The sequence below is a fragment of the Athene cunicularia genome (assembly GCF_003259725.1).
Source record: "Athene cunicularia isolate RWA chromosome 4 unlocalized genomic scaffold, athCun1 chr4_part3, whole genome shotgun sequence".
In the NCBI taxonomy this organism is placed as follows: domain Eukaryota; kingdom Metazoa; phylum Chordata; class Aves; order Strigiformes; family Strigidae; genus Athene; species Athene cunicularia.
In genome coordinates this window covers 9,137,059-9,164,213 of record NW_020799100.1, presented here as the reverse complement: position 1 = coordinate 9,164,213, position 27,155 = coordinate 9,137,059, and the positions used below count along the sequence as shown (strand labels likewise).

Genomic DNA, 27,155 nt, shown 5'->3' with positions numbered 1-27,155 from the left:
GCAGGGGTGCGGGGCTCCCTCCGCGGTGCTGGACCGGCAGGGAAGGCGCCCGCTCTGCCTAACGACCCCACTCGCGGGCAGCGTTCAGCCACCTCTGCGCGGTAGCCACAAGTGTCTCAGTTTTTCAGACCTTCATAGCGGGCAGACTAACCCAAATTTGGAAAAAAGATTCAGAAGATTTTTTTCTTCCACATGTTATTTTAGCACACGGGGCTCAGATCACAATAACTGACAGCCTGACTGGGCCAGGTGCCCGGTGTGTTCACAGCCTGCTGTTCCCCCCATAGCATGGCTGCAGCTACCTTTTCTTGATAGACTGACCTGGGCTAGGCATGGGGACTACCCAGTCTGGGCCAAGCCTCCCACAGCATTTACTGTGGGAATAACACCACAAAAGGATAGTAGCACATGAGCAGTCAGTCATGCTTTGGAGGAGAGATTGATGTATCATCTAGAGTGATACTACTGCAGCAGGGAAGTGGAAGACAGAATAAGTGCCAAGATTAACAAAACCAGGAACAAAGAGCACCTGCAAGAGGGCAGAGTTTCTGCAGAGCACATCAGCAGTACCTGTGAAAGCAGGAGGCCTTTGAGCAGCCACACCATAGCGTTTGGGAAACTGCCTTTTTCCAGATCAACTTCTGACAAGACAAGCATGTTGCATGGGAAATGCAGCTGAAAGAATCCATAGCATTTCAGGCCAAAGTTGTTCTGCAACCTGCCAGATGTAGCTACCTGAACTGTAGAGAGCAAGAGTACCTGGCTTTCCTATCTGAAATGAGCCCTCTAGGGTACATTGAGGAAAGTGCCACACAGGGACAACGGAGGCTACTTTAGATGGCAATACACTGAATCAAGCATGAAAACAATTTGCATGACTAAAGTATTTTATGCTCCATCTTCAATTAATAGATTTTGGAATAAAAGCCAAAAACCTTACATTCTGATGCAAGAAAAGCTACAACTGCCATATACCTGAATCAGTGTTGCCTGAAGCAGTCCTGTAATGGCAGTCCAAGGCTGACACAACCCCTTGAGCACTGGGCCTCACTGAAGGACACTTTGCTTCTGGTCAGAGCATCATCTGGGGATATCTCATAGCATTGCAGAGCAAATACATAGGATTCAAGCCTATCTTCAAATGACTGAGGCAGGAGAAAATTGCATACATTGCCATCAGTGGATGAGCTTGGGTGGTTTTGCTGTGTGGATATCCTTCCAGTGATGCCACAGAGATTGGTGAAGGTGGGAGACAAGGAAAAAAAGACAAATATAGTTTGAACTCTGCATTCTACATTTTGTTTAGAAAACTTGAATGATTCTGGCTATGTATGTGCACTGTGTCCATTCCCCCCAGAATCCCCAAAATGCTGAAAATTCCAATAGAAACTGCTGTCTGCTGGCTCTTGTTTCCAGAAAGTCAGACATAAAATTTATTTGGCCTAAATAGGTTAACCTGCCACAGGAGCTGAGACTGAAACTCAAGGAAAACCCTGTAAGTGAGGTTGAAATCAAAGCTAGGAGCTGTACCCCCCAAGTTTCTTTTCCTCACTTTGTTGCTGATCAATGTTAGCACCTTGGGGAGGTGCTCATCTTTTCTGTTTCTCAGCCTCCAATGCAGTGTTTAGCAATTTATGTCCTCTAAAGCTTTCTGTGGAGGTGATTATATTAATGTGCAGAGAGTTGACTCTCTTAAAAATCTTCATTGTAGCAAAGTTTTAAAGACACAGGTTTTTTGCCTACTCTCCTTCCCTTGGGCTCTTGAAACATACATTCTCAGTATCATTAAACACAAGTAGGTTTTCCCTCCTCCCTATTGCTCTTTCTCTAAGCACAAATCTAATGCTGTTTCAGGCTGGTCTTATTACCTTACGAGGACTGAGAAAAAGTACTCCCTTGAGCAAAAGCATGTCAGGTCCCTGTGGAATGTGATCCTAAGAGCCGAGAAACAAGAAATCAGGCAGGACGTGAGGCTGGAGATGAAGGCCCTTTCTGAAAAATAAAAATGCTATTTAGCTCTAAACCACATTAAATCAATTGCAAAGATGAAGTCACCAGTAAATTTATTGTTCCAGGTACATTTCCTCTTTGTGATGAAAACCTGTTGGGGGGGGCGGGGGGGAAACAGTTTCAGAAAAAAATCTGAACATTAAATCTGTTAACACAGTCTTGTCCACTGAAGGCTAAGAATAACCCTTTAGCAGTTGCACAAACTGAACTAGCAGTTTTCTTTCTTATTTGCAAGTGTAACACAATGCATAATTCTGCAAAAAGAAACTACTTAAATTAGACATCTAAATCTATTTATTCCTTGAATTAACTTGAATAGATGAGATCACATCTGTATACACTACTGAGTGTTCCAAGAAAGATGCAGAAAAGATTTAGCTATCTTGAGGATACCTCTGATTGCTATGTTAATGGCTCATTCACAGTGCTCGTTAGCCCCCTGTTGCTTTCATTCAGCATAATGAGCCACACTGAAATGTATTTATTTTTTGATTAAAGCAAATGGTGCTGGCAGCAGACAGGTCTAGGAGGAGAGTGGCACTTCTGCTGTAGAGGAAAACAGTATCAGAGTCCTAAGTGCACAGGGCCTTGGTGGCCCTGACCAGTCTTACCCAGTTCTTACTGCTCTCCCTCAGGACAAGGAAGCCAGGAACTGAGGGTGACCACAACACAAGCCAGGCAAAGACCTTGCCAACAGGACACAGTGTGACCACACTAGAGAAAAGCAAGCAGAGCAGTGGCAACAACACGACGAGCAGTCCAGTGATCATCACACAAATACAAGGTAACATGCCATTTACAAGGTCAGTCCAGGAAACCCAAACAGCAAGTCAGGAGCAGAAAGAACTTAGCAGCAAGGACAACACACCTGTCATCCCAGCATAAAACAGATGTAGACGTGTGGAGGGCCGCAAAGATGGTCAGGGGGCTGGAGCACCTCCCTTACGAGGACAGGCTGAGAGAGTTGTGCAGCCTAGAGAAGAGAAGGCTCTGGGGAGACCTTAGAGCAGCCTCCCAGTGCTTAAAGGGGCTACAGGAAAGGTGGGGAGGGACTCTTGAGCAGGGACTGTAGGGAGAGGACAACAGATAATGGTTTTAAACTGAAAGATTAGATGTAAGAAGAAATTCTTCCCTGTGAAGGTGGTGAGGCCCTGGCACAGGTTGCCCAGAGAAGCTGTGGTTGCCCTCTCCCTGGCAGGGTTCAAGGCCAGGTTGGATGGGGCTTGGAGCAACCTGGGCTAGTGGAATGTGTCCCTGCCTAAGGTGGGAAGAACAACAATAACAGCAGAAACTAGATTATCTTTAAGGTCCTTTCCAACCCAAACTGTTTTATGGTTCTACTTAAAGCCTGCACTTAAATGAAGTTCCCATCAGAGGGTGTGGGTGAAAGCCCCAGCTGAGGCTGGTCCAGGCAATTAAGAGCTATTAGTGCAGCCAAGGCCATGACAACTGATGGATAGGAAGTCAGACTTCGGGATGAAAGGAAGGATGCTAAATTTTTCAGGTGTGTCAACACATGTGTAAATCTTTGTGAGAAAATAAGGACAGGATCATTCAATTATTGTAATATTTTTTTTAATGAGGAGGATAGAATTTAAATATATTGGAGTGTTTTCCTGTTTATATCATTACTTTATATTAGGTTAATTACAGTAGTTTAGGAAATTACTGCTCATTTGTAACTAAAGCACTGTAACTCATCACATGCATGCTCTTACTCTGCCAAAATTGAAAAATTAATTCACTATCATAAGTCCACACATTCATTTCTGCAGTTAGAACAGGTTTACAGTGGTTGATTTTGTACCTCACGTGTGACCTTGCTTTCAGCCATCCAATCATAACTTAAAGTTCCTATACTCACAAGAAAATGTTTCATACCTGAGCAGCAACTTGTTCATACTCTCACTGTTTGCTGCCTCTCGTTTCAGCAGAGTAAAACATGTATTCAGAAAAATGAAGACACTTTAAATAATACTAGTCTTCCTAACCATCAAGTGAGAAAGTGGAGTACAGTCTATGTACTGAGTTAAGTTTCTATATCTAGGTTTGTTCTGACTATTAATGTTTGCGTACGTGTGGTAGTTTAAGCCCTGCCGGGACCGGAGACCACGTTGCCATTGCCCCTCCCCCACCCTCAGCCAGTCAGGCTGACAGTGAGGCACAAACCCCGGGTTAAAATAAGAAGAAATTTAATACAACAGTGTAACAAGCAATCTGAACAACAACAGTAGCAATGATAACAACAATAAACAGCAATAACAGTAAGCAAGGCAAAAGATATACAGAGAAATGCCGCAATGGTTACGGGACAAACATGTGCTCCCAGCCACCAAAGCCACAAAGGAAGATCCCTTCCCCCTTCTCTGCTGGGGAAACTTAACCCTATCCTAGCTGAACCAGGACAATACGGAAAACCTTCTTATTCTTCCAGTCAATGGGTGCCCATTTGGTGGTATTTTCTAAACTCTGCCCAGTTTTTCTTGTCAGTGCTTTAGGGTATTCACAAGTGAAATTAAACATTGGGCATTTTAGGATACTGACATGTTAGGTAACAATAAACCCAGGCAGCTCAAGAAAAAAACAGATTCACTGACCGCTTCTTACTCTTAAGCACTTCTTACTCCTAAGAAGAGTTTTGGACTAATTTCTGTGTGATCAAAGGACTGCTCAAAGGAAGGAAAGCATACTGCTCTGTGTAGAAGGCCTGATTGCATAAAAGCATGGTACTTCAAGTTTCAAGAACATCTGACCATACTCTGCAGGTTGAAAAAACAGACCTAATATTACTAGCCTGTCAAATGGAATTTATCTTTCAGTTTTGTCAATCAAAAATGTCCAGGAGTGAGTGAGCACCAGTTACAGGGAGTCCTTACATTGGATCTCTTTCAATACTCCTTGTGGAAGATGTCATATATAGTTTTGTTTGAAATAAGGGTTAAAACAGCTATTCTTAAAATACAGTATATTCAGGAACATGACACATCAGGTTTTGCATTTGATTCTTTTGCTTTTTATTGTATGAGTGCTGGATTTTGCTTCTACAGGAGCTTGTTTTGCTTGTTTTCTTTCCAGAATGAAGAGAATTCAGAAATCACGAATGATTTCTGTGGTATGGAGCAGGTCTGTGTGATTCCAGCTTGGTATTTTCCATGAGTCACTGAAAGTCAGTGTCCTCTACATCTTGTACTTCCAGCATCATGCTGTATAGGGACTAGAAGAAAAAAATATTCACAAGTAACTTTGCAGTGACTTAAATTTGCATTGGAGTTTTCACTGGAGGATACATTCCACTTACACATTGAATTAGGCTTGTTAGGGTGTTTTTAAACTAAAGAGAAAGTCATATATTATAGGATTCAATCTTATGCTAATTTGTACCTGCTATTTTAATTAAAATTATGTAAGGCATAAGTAGAATTTTGTCCATGCGCACTTATGCAGTGGTCCATGACAACTACAGATCATTTGCAGAATGAGATACTTGGAGCTGATCTCTTGCAGTGTTAAGGCAGTTAAAGATCATGTCATCCAGACAGTGCTATGCCTTGTTTCTGGACCTTTCTCGCTACCCCTGCTCTGTGTTTCTACAGATATAAAACCACATAGTGATGCAGTTCAGAGAACCAGTCTGACACAAAAATGATGGGGAATTGCACTTCTGTCTACCCCTTCATTGCTGTAATCACATTCTCTGAGCCATGTGGCTCAGGCAGTTGAGTGCCTGTTGCATTTGGGAGAAACCCTATGTGAACCTGTCCCTGCTATGGGCTGGAGAGTCTCTGCAGTGCCAATTATTTCTTTCCTAGGTATGTGTGTCGGATATTATCAGGGCTATTGAAGAAATATGGGCTCAGTCTGACATGATATAGTTCAAGACCCCCAGAGAGAGACTAGAAAGGGGTTCAAATGGAAGATACATTCTTGTGAGAGTTTGCTTCCATCTGTGCTTTATATGGCATCATATATATTCTGATATTTTCTTCCCATGACAACATCTGGGCAAGAAACTGAAGATGGCACTAGCTTTTTAAGTGAGAAACAATGTATGCCTCCTCCTTTCTCCTTAGCCTTTAGGTGAAATGTTTCTGGATGGCTCAGTTTTGAGCACTGTCACTTCATGTTCAGCTCAGCTTGCCACAGTTTGCCCCAAAAGCTCCATAATTATATTATTCAGGAGTGAGAAACTGCTTGAAAACAAACTAGTTGGTTCACATCTTAGTTTCTGAAAAATACATATTGCCCTCAGTTTGCTCTTGAAGTCCAAAGACTAACTCACAACTGTTGCAGTGAAACTCTGACGACCCTTGAAATGCATGGGCTGCAGACGGTGCATCAAATAAGGTATCATAATTAATTATTTTAAAATATACACCAACAGAAAGGCAGGTAAACCCATAAGCCTACAAAATCTGGTTTTCTTTGAAGGGAAAAGCCAATGACTAGCTACTTAAGAATGCAACCCTTTGGCTTGCGGTATTGTCCTGGTTTCGTCTGGGATAGAGCTAATTTTTTCTTCTTAGTAGCTAGAATAGTGCTGGTTTGGATTCAGTATGGGATTTGGTATGAGAAGAATGTTGATCATACACTGATTACACTGACGTTTTTAGTTCTTGCTAAGAAATCAAGCACTTTTCAACTTCCCATGTCCTGCCAGTGAGCAGGTGCACAAGAAGCTGGGAGGGAGCACAGCCAGAGCAACGGACCCAAACTGGCCAATGGAATATTCCAGTATCATACAACGTCATGTTCATTATATAGATAAGGGTTGATCAGAAAGCTCATTCTCTCTTCCAGGATTGTGGTTTCAGGTTTTGCTCTCCTCTAGGATTGCTATCCAGGTACAGGCTGGGCATCGGTCAGCGGGTGGTGAGCAGTAGCATTGTGTACTATTCTTACTGTTATCATGATTATTTTAAGTTCATTTTACTTCGATTATTAAATTGTTTTTGTCTCAACTTATGGGTTCCCTTACCTTTACCCCTCCAATTTGCTCCCCCATTCTCCGGTGTGGGGGAAGGTGAGTGGCAGTGTGATGTTTGGCTGCCATCTGGGTTTAAACCATGACAGATATAATGGTACAGGGGATGACATGAGACACAAGAGAGCAATTAGAGTTCTTCACACTAAATTACATTATGTTTCAGTACTTTTTATATGTTTATGAATGTGCAAAATGAGTAAAGATAGTCTTGTTTCTATTTCTAGTTGGCTTTGTATCAATTTGAATTAAAAAAAATGTTCACTTCCTTTTCCTCTGTCATTTAGATGTAGTGCTGTACCTGTGGGGGATGATATTTCTGTGACTGTACGGAACTGTGAAAATTAGATGGAGCATATTTTGGGGAATGATTCCTTCATATTACCATTATTCAGAGAGGCTTTGTCTGGGAAAATAACAGGAACATTTGTCAGGCAAATTTAAATAGTATACTTTGAAATATTTTATCACAACATTTCTACATCCTTTGAATTGTCTCTGTGGGATTGTTATTTGGTAGTGGGGATTGTCAGATAGACTACAGATATACAAAGGCTCAGACTGACTGGAGACAGGCTGTTAGATCACCTCTTTCTCAGCGCTGATTAGCAGAAGACGGGTGCTGAAGCAGCATGGAGGAACTCTGTTCACTGACTAAGTATTTCACATTTGAAGTGGAAGGGGAGGCTGTGGCTTAGCTAGAATGAGTATCCATGATCTGACAACTCTCATAAATTTTTTGCAGTATTTGCATATTTGATGGCATGCCTTAAAACCCCAAGTTCTGGAATAAGGTCTTATGCTTCTGCAGAGGAGACTGAGAAAATGACTCACTGAATCTTAGGGCCCTGAAGACTAGCACATAAATAGTATTTATTAAATATCTATAACTATGTATCTGCTTGTTGCTCCTGTCTTACTTTGTATATAAACAATGTCATGACTCTTTGAGACCTGACTTCTGGAAGCTCAGCAAAGGGAAGTGCTGCTGGTCTTTGCTCTGCCTGTGAAGCAGGAAGTCACCTCTACACCAGGGTGTGGCACCTGTGTTTTAATCCTTGTTACAAAGAGTGTGGCTCAACTGATTTGTACCAGCTGTTGAACTGGATCCTTACTGATGCTTGATACCTTTGCTAGGTTTCTGTCGAAGGTACAATGCTTGCGTTAAAGAACCAGAAAATGGGCTTCATATCAAATAAAATTTCTCAAAGCTGGTAATTTCCACTAAGTGTTGGGGATATTTGGGAGATTGTAAAAGAAATAATTTGAAGAAGGGTTGCAAAACAGGCTGGTATGCAGACGTAGGAGGGAGTCTGAGGTCTGTGGCAAGGAACGTTATACTGACTGTGAAGGCTGGATATGGTGATGTCTCCTGGCAACTGGTCCCTTCGGCTCCCCAGGGAACCTCTGCCTGTGACAGCCTGGCACTACTCCTTGCTGTCTGTGGAAAACACATGCCACTATTTCTGCCTACTAGGCACCAGCAAACACCTCCACAGCAATCCACTGTGTGAATGTCCTGCTATTTCATATTCTTGCATAATCCCTCTGACAACCAAATTATTAAAAATTCATTTTCATCCAGGCAAATCAGACTCCCTGAAATCAATTGAGCTTTGTTCTCTGAAGGCAGCTTGTGCTGATGCACATGTAATCAAATCCTGAGGTGCCTTGCATGCATTTTTACAAGTACTGAGATAGATTTAATGTTTTAGTTATTCTTTTTGATGTGCATTTTTGAAGGAAATTAGAATACTATGCTCAAGTAAAGCACCAGTTTTAGATCTTTAGGAAGGAGTTCCAAGTGAGCAGACTTCCTCCCTTTTCCCAGCCAGTCCCAACTATACAAGTACATACAAACATCTCTCTTTGCCATGCAGCATAAAAATAGGTAAGAAGGTGACCTATGAACCCAAGTCTAAAATTTACCTCTGTCCATTTCCCTATTGTTTTCCAATAGCTGGCTCTCTGCAGCGGGGGTTTATGTAGGCACTTCAAGTTGCTTTTCAGAAGTCTTAAGGAACACCTAAGTCCACTGATCAAGTAAATTGATTTTGGAAGTATTTAGACTAGCTGAATATACCCTACAATTAATGAAAAGCTACTCTAATTCTGCCTGAAAATGAAAGAGCATGGGTGTTGGGCAAAGATGATCAGTGGTGCTCATACCAGTAGAGGGCTGCCCACACCCACTGCATCAAGGGGATCAAAACCCATGGAGCATGCAGGCACCTTTTTGCTCCATCTTTTCAGCATAGTACTAGCATCTTTATATCTGCAGTGCCCAGTTTTTCTTCAAAACCAAAGTGAAATAGGGAAAGCCTATAAGATTCACCTCCCAGTCAATCAACAGAGATAGCCAGCACAGATCTGCACAAGCCTGAAAGACCAAATGATGTTTCATGCAGCGAGCCTGCCTGTTTCCAGCAAGTCTTGTTCAGAGGAACTGTACCCTCTACATCATTCCCAATCCTTTGCTAATAGCAGTGACAGAGTTGTGATTCATTTATCTCTTCCTTCTGTTTGTACTAATAAGATGACAGTCAGCTTATTATTTACAGGCAGTCTAGTTTCCATTAGACATTAGGGATCAAAGTAGCCACTAGATACTTTCCAAAACCACTGAGCTCAACTTGGAGATTCTTTAACAGCGCTGTCTGTGCCACCATTTTTTTGTTTGCATGTTTATACAGCAGTGAATCATACTGCAAAGAATCAATACCAGAAACATCATTGTTTGCATACATTTCCTGTTTATGGCCACCTTTTTACAACCAGAAATGATAGAAATATTTTATGGAAAGGCAAACCAGATAGTTAATGTTATGTGATGAATTTCACAAATTATGTCTTTTATTTTTTAATGTCCTAAGAATGTACACAGAGAGATGCATAAGAGAGAGATACAGTTATGTTTGCAACTGGAAAGCTGTTTTGAGTGTGTGTGCCTGTGGACTTTACAAATACATACCCTTATTTAGGTATCAACATATAATGATGAATCTTCTCTCGGGATTTCTTGCATCGTAATTCCAGGATAACATTCAACTGTTTAAAATAAATAATCTTGCTAGAACTTGCTCAGAAATATTGGACCAGATTCATCCCAGGTGTAATTTAACTGACATAGATCTAAAACAGAGCTCAGTGTTACATTTGGGAGAGTCATTACTGCTGCATGCACTAGTGTCAAAACAAGACTGTTTTACATTATCTTGTCCCTAGAGAAAACTTTGCTGAACTCACGATAGTCCTGTTTGCTTCACCCTGTAGCATACTTACGCATAGCCACCTGTAGTTCCATCTACAGTAATACTGCCTTTCCCTTTCTCTGACGAAACTGAGAGATGTTCAGATACTAAATGTGACTGTTCATTTACCTAAGGCTTTGTGAACCAATGTTTCCTGTTAGTGGCACGCTAGAAAGCACTGTTCTTGTCACTGTGCCATATTAAAATGGTGATTCATGGTTAAATCAGTCCAAATGAAACCTTGGGTTTGGTTTGTCTGATTTTTAAGTGTATTACAGATTGGGCTGACAGCTGAGGGTAGACTGAGGTCTTCAATCAGTCCACAAGTGAGGGGAAACATACTTGGCAGATGTACAGACAGGTCAGTTTTCCTTTGGGAGGTGGAACTATGAAGGCTGAGAAAATTCTTCCATATTTCACAGCATGGTCCATTTCTAATCCTTTTGGTAATGGCCTGAGCTTTCAGTGGAGATATGGGCAGATGGCCATCAAAAATTGGACTGAGGACACTTAGAATCATAAAATCATAGAATCATAGAATGGTTTGGGTTGGAAGGGACCTTAAAGATCACCTTGTTCCAATCCCCCTGCCCCCCTGGGCAGGGACACCTTCCACTAGATCAGGCTGCTGAAAGCCCCGTCCTACCTGGCCTTGCCTTACAGCTGCACTACTGGGGCAATCACTGTATAGAACAGCATCAGGTTGCTGTCAGAGTGTTGAACTTGACCCAATGCCTTTGGCATGAAGCAAATAATGTTCCTTTTCTGTCCCTTATCAAAGGGATATAACTGCCTGGCAGCATCCACAGTTGATACAATGATACTTCAGGCATAACTAGTAAAAATAAGTTAATTTTTCTGAATGTAATGAGCTTTGATATTGAAGGAATGATTCATGTCCAAGATCAAAAGGAAGCATCTTCTGAAGCAGACAGTGTCCCATTTTCCTTCAGGGCCTTAGATTTCTGTCATGATAGGCAAAATAATTCCTTTTGGTTTCTCTGAACTTGGAATTTTATTTTTTATTTTGGGAGGCAGTGACTTGGTGAGGATTCAAGTGAAATCTTCATTTATTTTGAGACTGGTATTACACAAGGTACTGCTGGGATCTATTTCAGGTCCCTTACTGTTTTCTGTTTATGAACAACCTACCCTAAGGTGCTAATTAGCTAGAAGAATTGCATTACATCAAGTACTGTTTTGTTCCTTCATAAAAATACATTTGTGGTTGAGGTGAATTTAACTTCTTGGCTTAGTTGTGAGCATCCTGGATTTCTGAAATCAGCAAGGTAATAGCAAAAATTTGCAAAACTGGTAATTTTAAATCCAAAACCTAATTACAAATATTTGGTTAATTCTTAATAATACCATCCTCGTTAATAATTTGTTAGATGCAATAAACCCACTTAAATATTTTTATTTATTTTCTACAAAGTCTGGCCGCATATTGTTTATAGTCAATGAGATCTGTCTTTGGTGGTTGGTACCTCTGTTCTATGGTTGTAATCAGCTATTTTCTTGGCATATGTACTGTGTAGGCTGGAAGAAATTCTTTTGTGCATCTTACTTTGGCATACAGATATGATTTGTGCCATGCCACATGTTTCTCTTCTGACTTAAGTTCAAAGATTCCTAAACAAGGAACATGAGGAAAAGCATGGCTGGCTGTAATCTGTTGCTTCTGAGAGTAGGCAACACAGATGCCACTGATCTTAAATTTTCTTTGGGCATTTTATTTTTCTCAGAGGAAGAAGGTGTATGTTAAACTTCTTAGATGGATAAGGTCTTGAGGATACTTGTGAGTACTAAATAATAATGATACATCAGTTTTAAATTGAACACTGTGCTTCAGAAGTGGCTGCAATAGGATGAATCAGCGTGATCTCCATGGGTTTATGCAATAAAAATGAACACCAATGACAGTGCATTTTTTCCACTGGGACTTAACCCATCATTTTGTCTAATTATGGTATGAATCCCACAATGGAGAAAGCCTTTCTTCTGTAAAGAACTAATTCCCTCTAGAAATGCTAAAAATCTTAAAGAACTCTAATTATAATACATTTTTCAATAGATAAAGAGAGCCAGAGAGAGCCTGTGCTAGCTACATACCACAGGAAAAAAACACAACAAAACAAAACAAAAAACCAGAAAAAGATGAAGGACTACCCTGGGAGACAAAGAGGGAATGTGAAGTACTCTATAGCTTGTACTAAATATAATGACTGATCTATGCCTAAAAGCCTTACTGTCAGTTGAGAACTGATAGATTTATTGACATATACTCAAGCAATAATGTTGGGCTAGAGAGACTTGGGAAGAAAATAGCTGAAAACAAGTTCTACTATGCTCTTAAGAAGTTCTGAGACACTCCAAACTAGCACGGGTACCCAGACTACTCAGGCATGCAGTTAGCTTTGTGTATTGTAGTTTCTGTCACGAGGCATGTTATATCATGAAATGGGTTGCCTCTGATCAAAAAGGGAAAATCGTCTTCTTTCCTCACTCCCACTCCTATTCTTCAGACCAAGTTCTGACATTGATTTGATTGGATTTCTGCAAACCTGAGATAGTTAATTAAGCTGCAAAGCTCTACTGACCGTTGTTCAAAAGACTGCTGAATGGCAGAGAGAAGATCTGCAAGACTTCTTCAGCATGACAGAGGATGGTTGTAGATGAGAATGACAAAGAATAGGCTACAGTCACTTGGGGATGATAACCACACATACATGTATCACTACGCATTAGTTTATTTTGCCTGATGTTCTGTTATGAGTTTTATACCTGCAGTATTAAATAAAGAGGCAGTGTTTAACATTAAAATTGCCTGAAAAATGCCTTCCCATCTGTTTGGTGAAATTGAGTCCAAACTCTCATTTTCATTCAGTGGAATGGTCTCACTACTTTAGAATGCTGAATGAAAGATCTTTCAGACTCACAAGAAATAATAAACAGCCTTCCCAAGAGGAGGACTGCATGTTGCATTTATTTACAGATTGGTCTACTAAAAAAACCCAAACCAAATGATGATTACTGCTGAAAGATGATACCTTGGAAGTGAAAACCTTCTATAGCTGGATCTAATCACCTGAGAGACAGACAACAGCTCTCACTGCATCCTGGCCATGGAGACGTTTGTTTGTTTTGTTGCATTCGTGTTTCCTTGAAGGAAACAACTGAGAGAACTTATACACCCACAAAGACAAAATCTCCAGAAAACAGACAAAACCTAGCAAGTCACAAGTCTTCTTGCCTCAATAACACTGAAGTCAAACCATGTGATAACAGTCCAGGGAAAGTTGGTTGTCTTCTCCTCATTTTACCTTTAAATTACATTCAAAGAGAATGTAAATTTAAGAATGTAATTATTTTAGTTAGATAATTTCTTGCCATCAGTCTCTTGTGTTCTTTCTTAAGTGGTTGACACAGTGATATGCAGAGGTAAATGGAAGGAGAAGCACATGGAAAGTGCAGAGACAAACTGCATATAGCTCAGCTGCATTTGCTGTGTCTGACCTCAATGCAAGGAACTGCCTGTTGAAAGGCACTTTTTCAAAGCAGGTTATACTTGTAAAAATACTCTTATAGTCTGTCTGCATTCCAGAGTCTTTGACTGACAGTGCAGCATTGACTTTGGCTATTGCTGGTTTCTCGGTCTATTGCCTGCTGTGAGAGAGGTCACATGGCTCTAAAGTAAGAAGTAAGAAATGACTGGCCTCTGCAATCACACCATCTATTTCCATCTGATCTGAGTGTGTTTTATCCCTGTAGAGGAGACATATGAAGGTTTGTGCCGTTAATTGTGGTGAATATGTGAACTGATGTTAAAATTCAAGCACTGGACCAAGAACATTGGCTCTACCAGTAAGAGCAATTGATTCTGCCAGTGTCTTTGCCTCTGAGACTGACATTTACAGCACCATCTGATTTCTTTGAGAAGGTAATGGTTCTCTGAGTGGTGATAGTATAGCATAAACTTCTCATAATTAAATGGGTTACTGACATTGTCATTGCACGTGACAGTTCTAGCACATAGACAATACCTCTCTTTCAATCTAAGTTCCTTAGAAACAGCAACATCATATTTTAATGCCATTTTGCCATCATGAGCAATTGTGATTTTAGCTTGGCATGAAGCTCAAGTGCTATATAGTACCTCCTGCTGATGGAGTTGCTAATCCCTTCTGACCATTACTGTATTCCATACAAGATTAGTCCCCTACTTCACTGACCTCTTTGACCGGCCTGTTAGAAAGGAAACACATTACAGCTTGTCGTCCAGTTGCCTGAATTCCAACTTAGTGGGCCTTTTCTTAGAACTGTTCAATTTATGGTGAGCTGTTATTTGTTATAGAGAACAAAACTTCAATAATCAGTTCTTGTTAAGATGTTGAATTTTGAGTTTTATTAATTGAATTGGTTCCTGCTTCATTTCCTCTCTCCCATAAAATATTTACTCTTGTGGGCAAGGATTCACCTGTTTTGAAGTTCAAAACTAAGCATGCACTGAGAAGAGTCTGATACTGTCCTCCTATAGGTCCTGCTTTTTACCTTTTTGTTTGATGTGCAACCAGTCCCCAGATTTGTCTTTTTTCTTTATATGAACATCCCTAGCACTCTCCAGTGATTCATTCCTGTAATTTACTGTGTGGCTCTTCTGCCTGTTCTTGGATTCAGAGCTGAATCATGAGTAAAACAAACAGTAGTAGAAAGCTACGATCATATGTCTACCCCCAATAGACCTTCCTTTGCCTTGCATGCCTGTTGTATGGATTACTATCCTCTGTGTCATGGATACTTGTGTGCATGCGTAAACTGGACACTCTGACCTAAAGTTTTAATTGCAAGTATCTTATTCTTGAGGTGAGAGTAATTCCTGTGATCTCAAGTTTCTTCAGCAGGAGAAACAAAGAGGCAATGATGCTGAACTAATTAGTATTCATAAAATGTAAAGACTTATTCTAGCCTTTAAGTGGCAGAAGTGACACCAAATTTAAAGGTGTTGTCTACAAGCATTATGTCTGAACTGTGACTTGCTTTGGATATGGAAGGCAGCTTTTCAGAGAGAGGCCTTCAAGATTGCGTCTGGTCCATCTCATTACCTCAAAGTATGATAAGCTCTTCCTAATCAAATTGTTACTGCTTTGTCCAGCATGGGCACTGAAGACACTGAATTTCCACTAAAGCGGTATCCATTTGGAGATTTTAAGAACTCTAAGCCAGGAAAAATTAATTGGAAAAGTAGAGATAGAACAAAATCTCACCCAGACTAAGTATATACTCAGTCTGGCAGCATGTCTTTCCCAAATTGCAGCAAGTTATTACTCAGCCTCATGCCAGCTAAGTTGATGCTGAGCAGCCTGAGTAAGCATGGAGGTAAGCAGGACAGCAGGGCAATGGTGTGTCTGGTAGTGAATTGATGGATAGCTACAAACAAAAGTCAAACAAAGGAAAAGCAGCCTCAGCATTCTGATCCCAGTGGTTTCTTTCTTCCTGAGTAGCTTGCGGATGTGCATATGGAGAATATTGCCATGCTGTGGTTATCTGTCAGCTGTCCCTTTCAGTGTTGGTTATGCTCTGTAACAATAAACAGCTTTGAAATTCAGCACATTAGCCAAAACCAGGTACATTCAGGATGCTCCTCTCTTTCCTCTCTCTGTTTTGTTGGATGCATTCAAAAACAGCAAGTCACATTTCTTCCCCACTAGGTGCCAACATGAAGTAAATGCAAACCAGTGTAGTGTTATCACCTAGACTCCACACCTTGACACAGTCAGTGCTGAAAGGGCTGTTCAGAGCTTTTCCAAGCTGTGGAAGCATGAAAAATTTGTGGAAAACAGCAAATCCACATCAGTTTGATTCTGTTGTGACAAGCTATAAGATTTGCCAGTGAATGTATTGCAGCAACCTCACAGTGGCCCAAATGTGAGCTTCCTGGGGCATTCTGTGCTAGTCATGGCACAGCTATTTGGACAGTTTCCTAGTAACCTAAAGATTATGGAGTGACATTATAAAAAGTGCTGCACATTAACCACTATGAACATGAATTAGGATTTCTAAGGCATAAGGAGTAAAGGGAAGATTTTCCTTGTAGATTTTGCTTCAGGATGTGGCATGCAGGTTTGTGTCTTTCAAGCTAATAATACATGCTTACATAGCCTTAGAAAATCCACCCTCGACCACGCTGTACAACACTGCACTGAAAACACCCACTTCTGAGTTCTGGGCCAAAGACAGGATTCTGATATGGGAAGATAGTTTAAGAGACTAGTAAGGATAGTGGGAAGGTTCTAGAGGATTCCAAAGCCTGTGATACACTCAAATCCAGCTCATGGGTTTGTGTTGTCCTGTAGAGAGTGCCCCAATTCAGCACCTGCTTGCCCACACAGTTTAACGGTTAGCCCAAGCCCACTTGACTTCTGAATCTCCCTGCATTTTAAGGAAAAGCTTCTCTGCCTAATGTTTGCTCACATGTGTGGGGTACATAGAAGTATCTCAGACAGGTGCTATTTGATCCTTCAGTATTGTTGGGTATGTGTATTTTCATAAAACTACATGAGTAAACACCAGCCAGTAGCTATTGTGGTGCAAGTGTTTCAGTACTTGGAAGAGGAACTAGCTTCAGAACAATAGCCCAGATTAAATAAGATAAATTTCTTGTTTCCAGAGAAGAACAGATTTCAAATATCAAGGAATGTTGCTGAGCTCTCACTTGACTTGCAGGTGTCTGTTGTATCTTAATCGATTGCTATTAAATGGGACTGTAAGAGTAGGACTATGACCGTGAAGACAGAATTATTGCAGAGAGAGTCAGTTTAGGAAGTCTGTGGCTATTAGCTTGATCAAATTATACTTTGAAAATGGGTTAATAAATCTAGAGGAAAAGGAAGGAAGGGGAATGTATTCTGAATTATTCATAATTTGTTTCCCAGTTGACAAGTCTACATAGACATGAAATTCAGGTGGGAGTGCAAGGAGTGGGTTATTTATTAATTACATATGAACTGGACAAACCTTTCTGTCTTGCGTGCTGATCTGCTTTCACAATTTAGCATTGCCTACAGCAGCACAACTTCTTTTTGCCTTCAGCTGAAGAAATCCTAGAGTACCTCTGAAAAATCCAATCCATCAAAATTCAAATTCAGTTTAGGATTATTTTCACACATAACAGCAGCTGTTCCAGATGATACTTTAACTGTTTTCTCTTATGAAATGTCTGAGGAGTAAATTTTCACATACTGCATTCTAGAGAGTAAGTGTGCAAGGAACCAGATTATCATTGTGATTTTTCAGGCTTTGTTTTGGTATCTGTGCCCACAGAGTGAACATCAGGAATTGAAGGCTGCTTTTATTCATGGTGGAACTTGACAGCCTTCTGTAAAAGCCTGAGGATGGTGAAAATCTCAGAAGGCTTTATGGGGTTAAGCTTATGGTAGATTAAATGTATAACGTGCAGTTCCCTTTTGTGAACAAATGTGAAATCTGTGTCAGGAACAGTAACTGAAAAGAATATCTTCCCCAATCCACAAGGATATAGTCTTAAATCTTCTCTTGTAACTTCAGAATTTGTTTATTTGGATGGCTTTTACTTAACATTCTGTGTAGTCTTCTTTTTAAGCCCACTGCATCTATCAAGCAGATTTCACCATTTCTACATTTATTTTTTTATCAAAATGGCAACAATTAAATTGGCAGATCATGTACCAATAAAATACCATTTGGGATTTTTCCCCTTTTCAGATATATCTGCATCTGAATTTTTAGTCATGCATGTCATTGTAAGACTGCACATTTTTTGCAGGACACAGGAATAAACATGACTGTGAATAAACTTTGTCTGTACCAGAATTAAGCTGAAGTATAGACACACCACAAAGATATATCTTCTTTGAAAAAAAATACAGTCATTCCACAGTCTCACCAAATTTGCCACCTAATCTGTAGCAAATAAATTGACTTGTGGCATTTACTGTCAGCAGAGGATAAGTAGCAGGAGGAGTTGTCTGCATCTTTGCTGACCTGCCAACCTACTTTAAAGCTATAGCTGTCTATCCGCCCTAGGATGTTACCTCATAGGTAGTTACACTATTAGTGACTGAAGGGCAAGGACATATTTCTTTTCCTAGTGAAGACAAGGCATACAAGTAAATTTTCATTAATGCTGACAGTTAAATGGATGTGTGACTTCACATAATTTTGTGGTTTCAAACACTTTTTATTTCTTTTTCAAGTAAAATCAAAAAATGTCCTTCAGGGACCTCAAGGTTGATCCTCTGCTGAGTTATGCTGTTTGCAAAATTATATTCTTCTCTGCAGCCCTGTGAGAATATGAAAATATACATTTATGTTTATATATTCTGTCATGGAGAAGGAACATGTTCTACATATCAACTGTTTCTACTCAGTACTTAAGGGTTTGTTAGTGCACAAAATTCATGGATGTGGATGGATATCATGTGGATGAGATTACCCAAGCATAAATCCTGTAGAATATATATGGTTTAGGGAGTTACACCATACTCATGTCCTGACACATCCTAGACTAAATACCCTGGGAGATTTGGGAGCAATGGTGGGTTTCTGATAACTATAGGCTTACTGTGACCTCACAGTCCCATGCTGGTGGCTGTCTTCCCCTGCAGGTAGGGAATGGAGGAGGTGATGAATTAACTAAATAGTCGTATTTGTTTCCAATGTCTAAGATGGGAGTAAAGAGGGGAGCAAACTGTCCTGGTTCAAGTAATACTTACACAGACTGGTAGGGCCTCTGCTTACACAGATGCACCCTGAGGCCAACAATTAATTTGGAAGGAGTGGTACTACTTGAGCCTATTTCTGCATATGAGCTGGTCTCTCAGATCCACATGTGGAAATAGTACAGAGAGTCAATGACTCACCACTGTTAGTAGTATGTGTCTTTATTTTTGTAAAAACTCCCATTTTTCTGTAGCAGATGGACAAGTAGGGAGGAAACAGACTGCTGGAGGGGAAGGGTATGAATGTGACACCTGCACTTTTTCAAGATCCAGAAAATCCATGCAGAAGTTCCAGTAACCACTCCTTATAGCCAAAGAATGCCAAAGTCCACTGAAGTCCACTCAGCAAACACAGGTCAATGCACCCCAACATTCTCTTTTCTCAGAGACATCAGGGCTTGGGCATTACAATGAGAATCAAAAGGGGGAAAGGTATTCTTCTGTTTCACAGTGGGAAAAAACCTTTAAAATTTGCTGGTGTTGTACAAATGGGTCACTCTGAGTGCCTCTGGGACTGTAGATGTATCCACTGGGACAGATACTTTGTGTGAAATGAAGCTTTGGAAAGGAAAACTTGTGATCTTTGTGTTAGATAGGGCTGCCTTCCCTAACGGTATTGTACAGAAATACCCAGTCTGCCCAAAGATATAATGTGATATAATGTAATGATATATAAAGTGATTGTTCTTTTATTTACAGCATATTTACTGAACAAGTTTTAAAGGGTTGTGAGACACTTCTGAATTAACATTCTTTAGTATGAAGGAAAGAAATGCAGTCTTGACACCTACTTTTGGGGGCTTTTCAGCTGAGATCAAAGCAATCAAAATTTGGGTCCCAGCTTGATTTCTGATACTGTCATTTTCCACTAGTAGGTCTGATATTTTATGTTAACATTTGAATCTGTCCTGCAGCCTCTTGGAAATAAGGCTTTTCCACAGACAGTTGTGCTGGAAGGCTGAAGAGGTTTAGTTGCTGATTTAGTATGTTAGAACATTTATGGTCTCAGTAAGTTGTAGCTTTTGAATGGCACATCAAGAAAACTGAGAGGCTGTACAGTGCAAGCCAGATGTTGAGCCTGGGCTGGTCTGCCTCATGATGGCTGAATGAATGACACATAGCAAGCCAACTTGATCAACACAGATTTTTGTTAAATTTAAATGTCACTGGATAACTCGGTAGCTGCCTGTCTTAGTTGGATTAATGTCCAAATCATCACACAGAATTTAGGCTCTTGTGCAGCACTGAGAGTAGCACTCCTTGAGGAGCCAATCTTTAGGTGGGTGTGAAGCCACCATTCTACCTAGTGGTATCTGTATGTTGTCCCTATAGCAGAAAGCTGGAGGGCAACCTGCATCCTGCCTTGTTTTCCAGGTAAACACAGCCAAGCATGGCATGGGGAGATACTGCTGAGTGTGTATTGTTTTCTGTATTCCTTACACAGTCACCATGCTACCTGCTTATATGAGAGTTAATGGAGTATAAAAGGTGCTATTCAATATAAAGAAGCACTTTTAAAATAGTTTTATACTAAATACATCAGTGAGGAAAACAGTAGTCCTGCCTATGGACCAGCTGTATCCAGTATGATTGCTTTCCCCCCACCCCACCCTGTCAGTTGTAAAAGCCATATTCCTAGTCCAAACAGCTCACCCATCTACAGACCTTTAAAGGTAAATAAAGAACCTGTTGTACACAAAGCATTTGAGAAACAGTTTCTTGTTACTATCACAAGTCCATGGAGTCAGTGTCATCTCTAATTTTAGCACTGTTTTTGTATGGGGAGTTTAAACTTTCCAAGCCCTTGGAGAAAGAATTGGCAAATAAGTGTATATAAATGTGAAAAGCACCAGGGGATTTTATCACTACACTAGAATTAGACTGTAATACAGAGGATAAACTGGTAACATTCGTGTCCTTTAGAAATGTAGCTGAAACAATCTTGCTTGAGGATTTTCTGTAAGAGGCAGTGGCTCTCCCTGAATTGATATGCCATATTTGATTCCGTCTTTCCTATGCACAGAATCAAAATCTATCTCTGTATATCATTCATAGGTAAGAGGATTGGATCAGATTGTTGTTTCATAAATTTAAGTAAACATTTTTTTTCCTCGCTGTTCCAAATGATCAGCCAGGATATTTGAATCCATTTCTATCTTTTACTACTCAGTGAGTTAACTTTCCAAATGCATGTTCCCTACAAGTCTATGTTCAAAGCTGTTCACACTATTCATTATTGCAGTGCCAAGACCTGGCATTTCTTCAGCTTTCTTTGGAGGAAAACAAATGAAAATCTTTGGAAGAACTAGTCTGTCTTCTGTGAAAGAAAACCCAAAATGAATATGAGAGAAAATGTTATTAATTTGAGTCTCCTAGGAGAACAGTGTCCATTTGACTCACAAACTTTACACTGCATTTTAATTACTGAATGATACTGGGAAGGCTGAAAGGTATTCAACTCCACTAATGGAGAACAAAGGAAGAGAGGTAGAAATGTCTTTTAACATTTTTTCTCTCTTGCTGCTCATTTCCTGCTTATGCTTTCTTCTTATTTTAAACCTTTGTTAAATTTTATCTTTATTTGCTTTCCTCTTTTAAAAGTCCTGTCTCCTTCTGATATCTGGAATGAAACTATTCACTGTATGGTTTTTAATGTCAGAAACCAATAGTTCCAGCAGGTGATGAAACATACTTCTAAAACTCCATTGTGTAAATCACCATTCAAGATGAAAAAAGGAATTTTAAGGTTTTAGTTCTTGAATGAGAGAAATGCCTAAAAATTGCCAAACCACTGATAATTTCTGTATGTGCCCTGTGGGCTCTTCCCCATTACACCACTTAACTTTGTTGATTCAACTCTTTTTAACAAGCAAGGAATTTAAGTGCAGAGAGAGAGGTCAGCAAATACAGGCTCTAGGACACGTTCTGGTATGTGTTTCTTTGGGTTACTGGCTGTCATTATTGTGGCTTTTACCATTTTCTGCAAAGGCTTTTAGAAGGCTATGAGTCTTTCCTGATATCAATAGATTTCTGTAATGTAAATTTTATTGAGGGTGTTTCACATGTTGCCTGTAGTGTCAACAGTCAGTGGGACCCAGCCAGTCAGTCTGAGTGGCGTAACACCCTCCAGATGCTCTGTGCTGCTGTTGATGATTGTGCAGTAAGTTGTAGGGCTCGATAGGCAGGCAGAGATTCTTTACACCACCATTTTGCCAAACAAAACATGTTTCACAAGCACAGAGCCCTCTTTGCTTTGGGGTCTCTAAGTGGTAGGAATCCTGCTGTGCATTTCCACATCTGTGAACTGCTGGATGTTCTCAGTGCCCTCTGGAGATGTGGTGATTGGGGAAATAACATGCTTCAGGCGCAAGAGCATGGAGAAAAGCAATATGAGAAGGATAGCCAGAAGTGTTAGGAACAATCCCACATACACGTACAGGCTGGAGTATTTATCTGCTGTTGTGTCTACTTCTGTAGCCAAAGTTGGAAAGTGGACGCGGCCAGTCAGGTTTCCATGGAATTTGAAGTAAATCTCAGTCATTGCTCTCTGTCAGCTTTGGTCCATTTTCCCTATTTACCTTCAGATTTCCTGTCTTCCCTCACCAGACTCACAAAGGAGGACAAGAGAGGAAACTTAGGACAGATGGCACGATGGCTTCAGCAAGAAATGCACCATTCTCTTGGTCTCAAACTGCTGGTTCACACAGTTATGCATACTGCATGAGACAGGCCTTTGCAAATAATTTTGCAAGTTGCTATTACAATGACAACGAACATTAAACTTGTGTTTTACACTGCCATCTGGCTTTTATTTGTCTTGAAAATGCTTTGGTTCTTCTTTGGAGCTTCAGGTTTGGTCACCTCCTTTGGTAGGTGAAAAGCTTTGGTCCTTGTAAACTCAAACTGAGCTGCAAAGGTTTTTACGGTTTTGGTCTTTGCAAGTGTTGTTTTCCAAACAAACTGAGTCAGCTTTCTGCCAGCTTTCTCCCACAGCAGGTGGTTTATCCTTTTATGAACTGGGAAAGGTTGTTTTCTGCCTTGCCAGGCTGCTGAGGGATCTCTTCTCTCCTAATACAGGGCTATTGATACTTGCTTAAAGAGTATGGAGTTCTGAGTTTCTTATTAGGAACAGTCAAAAAGTTGGCTTTCTAAAAGGAAAAAAATGAGTGAGTGAGAGAGAGAGAAATGTAACCAGGTACCAAAATAGCCTAGCCTCCCTGTGGTATCTTCAAAACAAATAGATAAGAAAACCCTTGTCACGCTCCCATGAGACACCTTGAGACCGGGAGAAGCACTATTTCACTTTAGAGAAAGACCATGCACATCTGATTGTTAAGGTCTCCTCTGGTAACACTCACTACTTGGTTATGGGTAAGAGAAGGACCCGCGGTATACGGAATTAGATGTCACAGAGGAAGAGAAGAAATTAATCCAGCCAGTGTCTTCCACCATGTGTCTCTTATTATCAGGTCCCTCTGTTTCTGAGGCAGAATGCACCTGGCAGGCATCCAGAGCCCCACCTGTGCCACTGAGGCAACTCTGTTGCAGTCTATGACACTTCACTCACCTCCTGGGAGCAGAACTCACTAGAAATGGGGGAATTGGAACATTTTAGCATTTTCGGTTCTTCCAGCTGGAAAAAGAAAACACAAATGCTGAAATGTCCCTGTAAATGGTGCATCCAAAAGCATCTTGTTCGTCTTTGATAAGACCAGAATTTTGGTTTTAGCTGAAGCAAAAATGACAGCACTGAAACAATGTGATACAGTCATTTATAATGTTCACTACATATACACCTACATGAGATATAAACAGAGTAATATCAATGTGGTAATATACTATGGTAGATTAAAACGAAACATTAGATCAAAGTGATAAAAGCTCTGATGCTTTTAGATAAAGATTTCACCTAAGAGACATATTGCTGCAAAACATTTTTACTTTCATGGGCATTCTGTTTGTAAAATGTAGCTAGTTTACTGACAATGTTTGGTGATGTTCTCCCCATGCACCAGTGGGAACAACACCTTGCTGTTCTTCAGGGAGAGGTGGTTCATGTCTTGAGGCCTGGGTCATCAGGGAGCTGATATTCAGGCTTTCATTACAAGCAAGACAGACCTACTTTGGCTCATGTGATGGGGTAGAATCTGACGTGCTGAGTTTTTGGAGAAGGGATGCTGGTGTTTGTCTACACTTTACTTCCCAGATCCTGCAATACCTTCTTCAGTATCAAAGCATTTGAGATAACAGCAATCCAGTTTAGGGAATACTGGGCAAGATCCTGCTTCGTAATAGGCTGGCTAACCTGGGCCAAATAGCCAATTGAAAAAAAATTGCCTGGGGATTTGCCTTCTGCAGTCCCTGCATGGTAGTGGGTTCTGTGCCATGCTTTGTGCAGGAGTGTGTGGGCAAGCATGGTAGAAAGGGCAGCTCAGTATTTTTCCAGGGGCTGACCCAACCCCTGTGGAGCCAGTCATTCTGGCAGCAGGTTTGGTGCTGATGCAGAAGCATGGAACATGAAAGTGAAGGTTGTGTTGCAGCCAGGCACTTTTGCTCTCAATTATAGGGCAATAACTGTGATTTTCACACTTCAAACTTATAAATGGAAATTCTTCCCCCATGAAGAATATTCTTACGTTACGCAGCAGGCGGGAAATAGAGGGTGTGAATATTACTGGCCATATTAAACCTCTGTTCTTACAATATGATTTCTCTGTTGATAATGAAATGCAATCAGTCTGGAATTTGACACGTGTGTGAGTTAAAGTACAGAGTAATATCTTTGCCAATCTCATCTGCTATCTTACTGAGAGCAAAAGCCAGAGCTCGTTTCTCTCCTTAAGGGGCAGAGAGCCTAATGGCTTTGCATACTTCTTAAAATGAGACTGCAGAATGCTAAGGACATTAGCCTGAAGTTCAATAGTTAACTACAAGCCAAGATGTTGAATTAACAAAGCTCAGCTGGGTATTTATTGATAAAAGGAGCAGATTAACAGTAAAAAGTATTAGCGATGGGGAGCTGGCACAGCTTGCTGCTTTTTTTAGTCTCAACTATAGAATTGTCAGGAGCAATCAACTATTCAGGCTATTGACAGCTGTGAAATTAACTACATCTTTTCCAGAAATGAGCCAGAAATAAATCAGTAGCTCCAGGCAACCCCAAAGATTTTTGCTTTTCAATCTATCCATTATCTCATGGAGCACATCTTTTTGGATATTAGTAGATTTAGTTTTGCACACTCCCCTTTAAGGAATAGAATCTTAAAGACTGTAGAGATCAAGATTATGTGAAAATAAGTGGTACACAAAGATTCTGAAAAAAAAATTTATATAAAGGAGGTTAGCACTCTAACTTTGTATGACTCAGATTACAGGAGGCAAAGCCTCACTAGTTACCCTGAGAAGCCCTCAATTCCCTGAACAGAGATAGTAAGTTTGTTACAGAGCCGAGCAGCATAACTAGAGCCCACATTCTCTGTGATCTAAGTTGTTGATCAAGGCTTAGTCATCCTCTCTGGCTAGTCAATACTCCCATTTCTGAAAGGTGACAAGCGCCGTTAGTGTTCACTGATGCTCAGTGGGTACAGACTGATTCCAAGCAGACATTTATTTTTTTACCACTTTGTGGTTGTTTTTAAGCAAGGATTAAAAAAAAAAACAACCAAAAAACAAAAAAACAACAACAAAAAACCCACAAAAAACAACAAGCCCAAACAAAAAACCCCCTCCAATATTTAATAAAAATCAGCAGTGAAAATAGAAGCCTCATACAAAACAACAGAAAGGTTTCTTCTCAGAGTGTGTCACTGAGACAGGAAATTAATGAGCCAAAACTTCATAAGTGCTGAAATTACCATCCTCCCACTGCAGCTATTAGGGTTTGGGGAGCTTCAGGTTTGGGGAGTTTTTATGAAGCCTGCACGGCCCTGCTCTGCACTTTTGTAGGTCACAGAGGAGCAGAGAGAAAGCAAGCTTTTCTCCAAAACAACAGACAGTGCAAAGTGATCTTGCAGTAAATGTCTTGTCTTGCTTACTTGCTTCCTTTTACTCCCATATTCAGTTTAAGTGCTGCTTGACAGCAAGGCATCTCTGAAACTGCAAGCAACTTCTCTTTTGCTTTTCCACCTGATACTCTTAACTACTATGAAGAGGTAAGTGGGACAAAATAGAACAATTACTTGTGTATCTTCTCCAAGGCTGTTTATTTAAACTGCACTGAATTGGCTGGCAAGCGCAGAAAGCTTTGGCTTTGAACACGGACAGTACCAGGTGTATTCTGTCTAGGTGACCTTTAGAGAAAAAAATCATCACTGAAGAAATGCAACCAAAGCATTAAAGTATCAATTTTGTCCATGTCTTGCCTTTTCTCAAGGGAGGATCTGAGGGAGAGGAAAGGGGGATGTCTTTTCTTTCTGTGGCAGATGGAATTTTTTGTTCTCATGCTGAAGTGCAGTGTGCTGGTGTCTCAGCTGTGGTAGTGTAGAGAAAGAGAACAGAATAAAGCATAGTTACCTTTCAGAGCAGGCAGGGCTGCTGGAACTAGGCACTAGAGCAGCTGGTTCAGATCATGAGCTGGCTGGTGATTTATGTAGGAACATCTCCTCCCAGGTAGTGGGATTTGTGCAGAAAAGATTTGCTGTCTTATTGCTGGAGCCAGGATATTGTCTTTTCAGCAACAGACACTCCAAGTGCACTTTCTTCTCTGCTCTTGAATTCACATGGTTCGCTGTCAGGGATGGCTCTTACTCCCGGTCTTGAGACGTCAAGTGAGAGCCTAACTGAGCATCATCCCTGCTGCTGCCCTTCCTTTGCAGGCAGTAGGAGAAGGGGCAAGCAGCTTTCTCTTCATGAGCTTCAGTGCCTGGCAGGCAGCAGCCGGGCGCCTGCCCCAGCAGCGGCAGGCAGCACCCGGAGCGGAGAGGCTCGGTGGTGCCGCGGAGCTGCTGCCTCGGCAGCAGGCGAGGAGGGAAGGGAGGCAGGCTGTGAGCTCAGCTCGCGGCGAAGTTTGTGCAAGGTTCGTCTTAACCCTTTCGTGCGTGAAAGTGGTAAACAAGACTGAGCTGCCTGCTAATCGTGGAGAATGACATGAGCCAGGAGGACAGGTTATCCGTTTCTCTCTAATTTTCTGGAAGCTGTAAAGGTTTTTTGGTTTGTGCC

At 40.8% G+C, this 27,155-nt stretch overlaps 1 protein-coding gene across 1 annotated transcript; it reads right to left on the bottom strand.

Moving 5' to 3' along the window:
* Nucleotides 1-18,670: 18,670 nt before the first annotated feature.
* SERTM2 (serine rich and transmembrane domain containing 2) lies at nucleotides 18,671-26,947 on the bottom strand. Its single transcript, XM_026848878.1, has 2 exons — nucleotides 26,511-26,947; nucleotides 18,671-23,146 (listed from the first exon to the last, which is right to left on the bottom strand). The coding sequence occupies exon 2, from the start codon at nucleotides 22,537-22,539 to the stop codon at nucleotides 22,261-22,263; it is 279 nt and encodes a 92-aa protein (XP_026704679.1). The 5' UTR covers nucleotides 22,540-23,146; nucleotides 26,511-26,947; the 3' UTR covers nucleotides 18,671-22,260.
* Nucleotides 26,948-27,155: the final 208 nt, after the last annotated feature.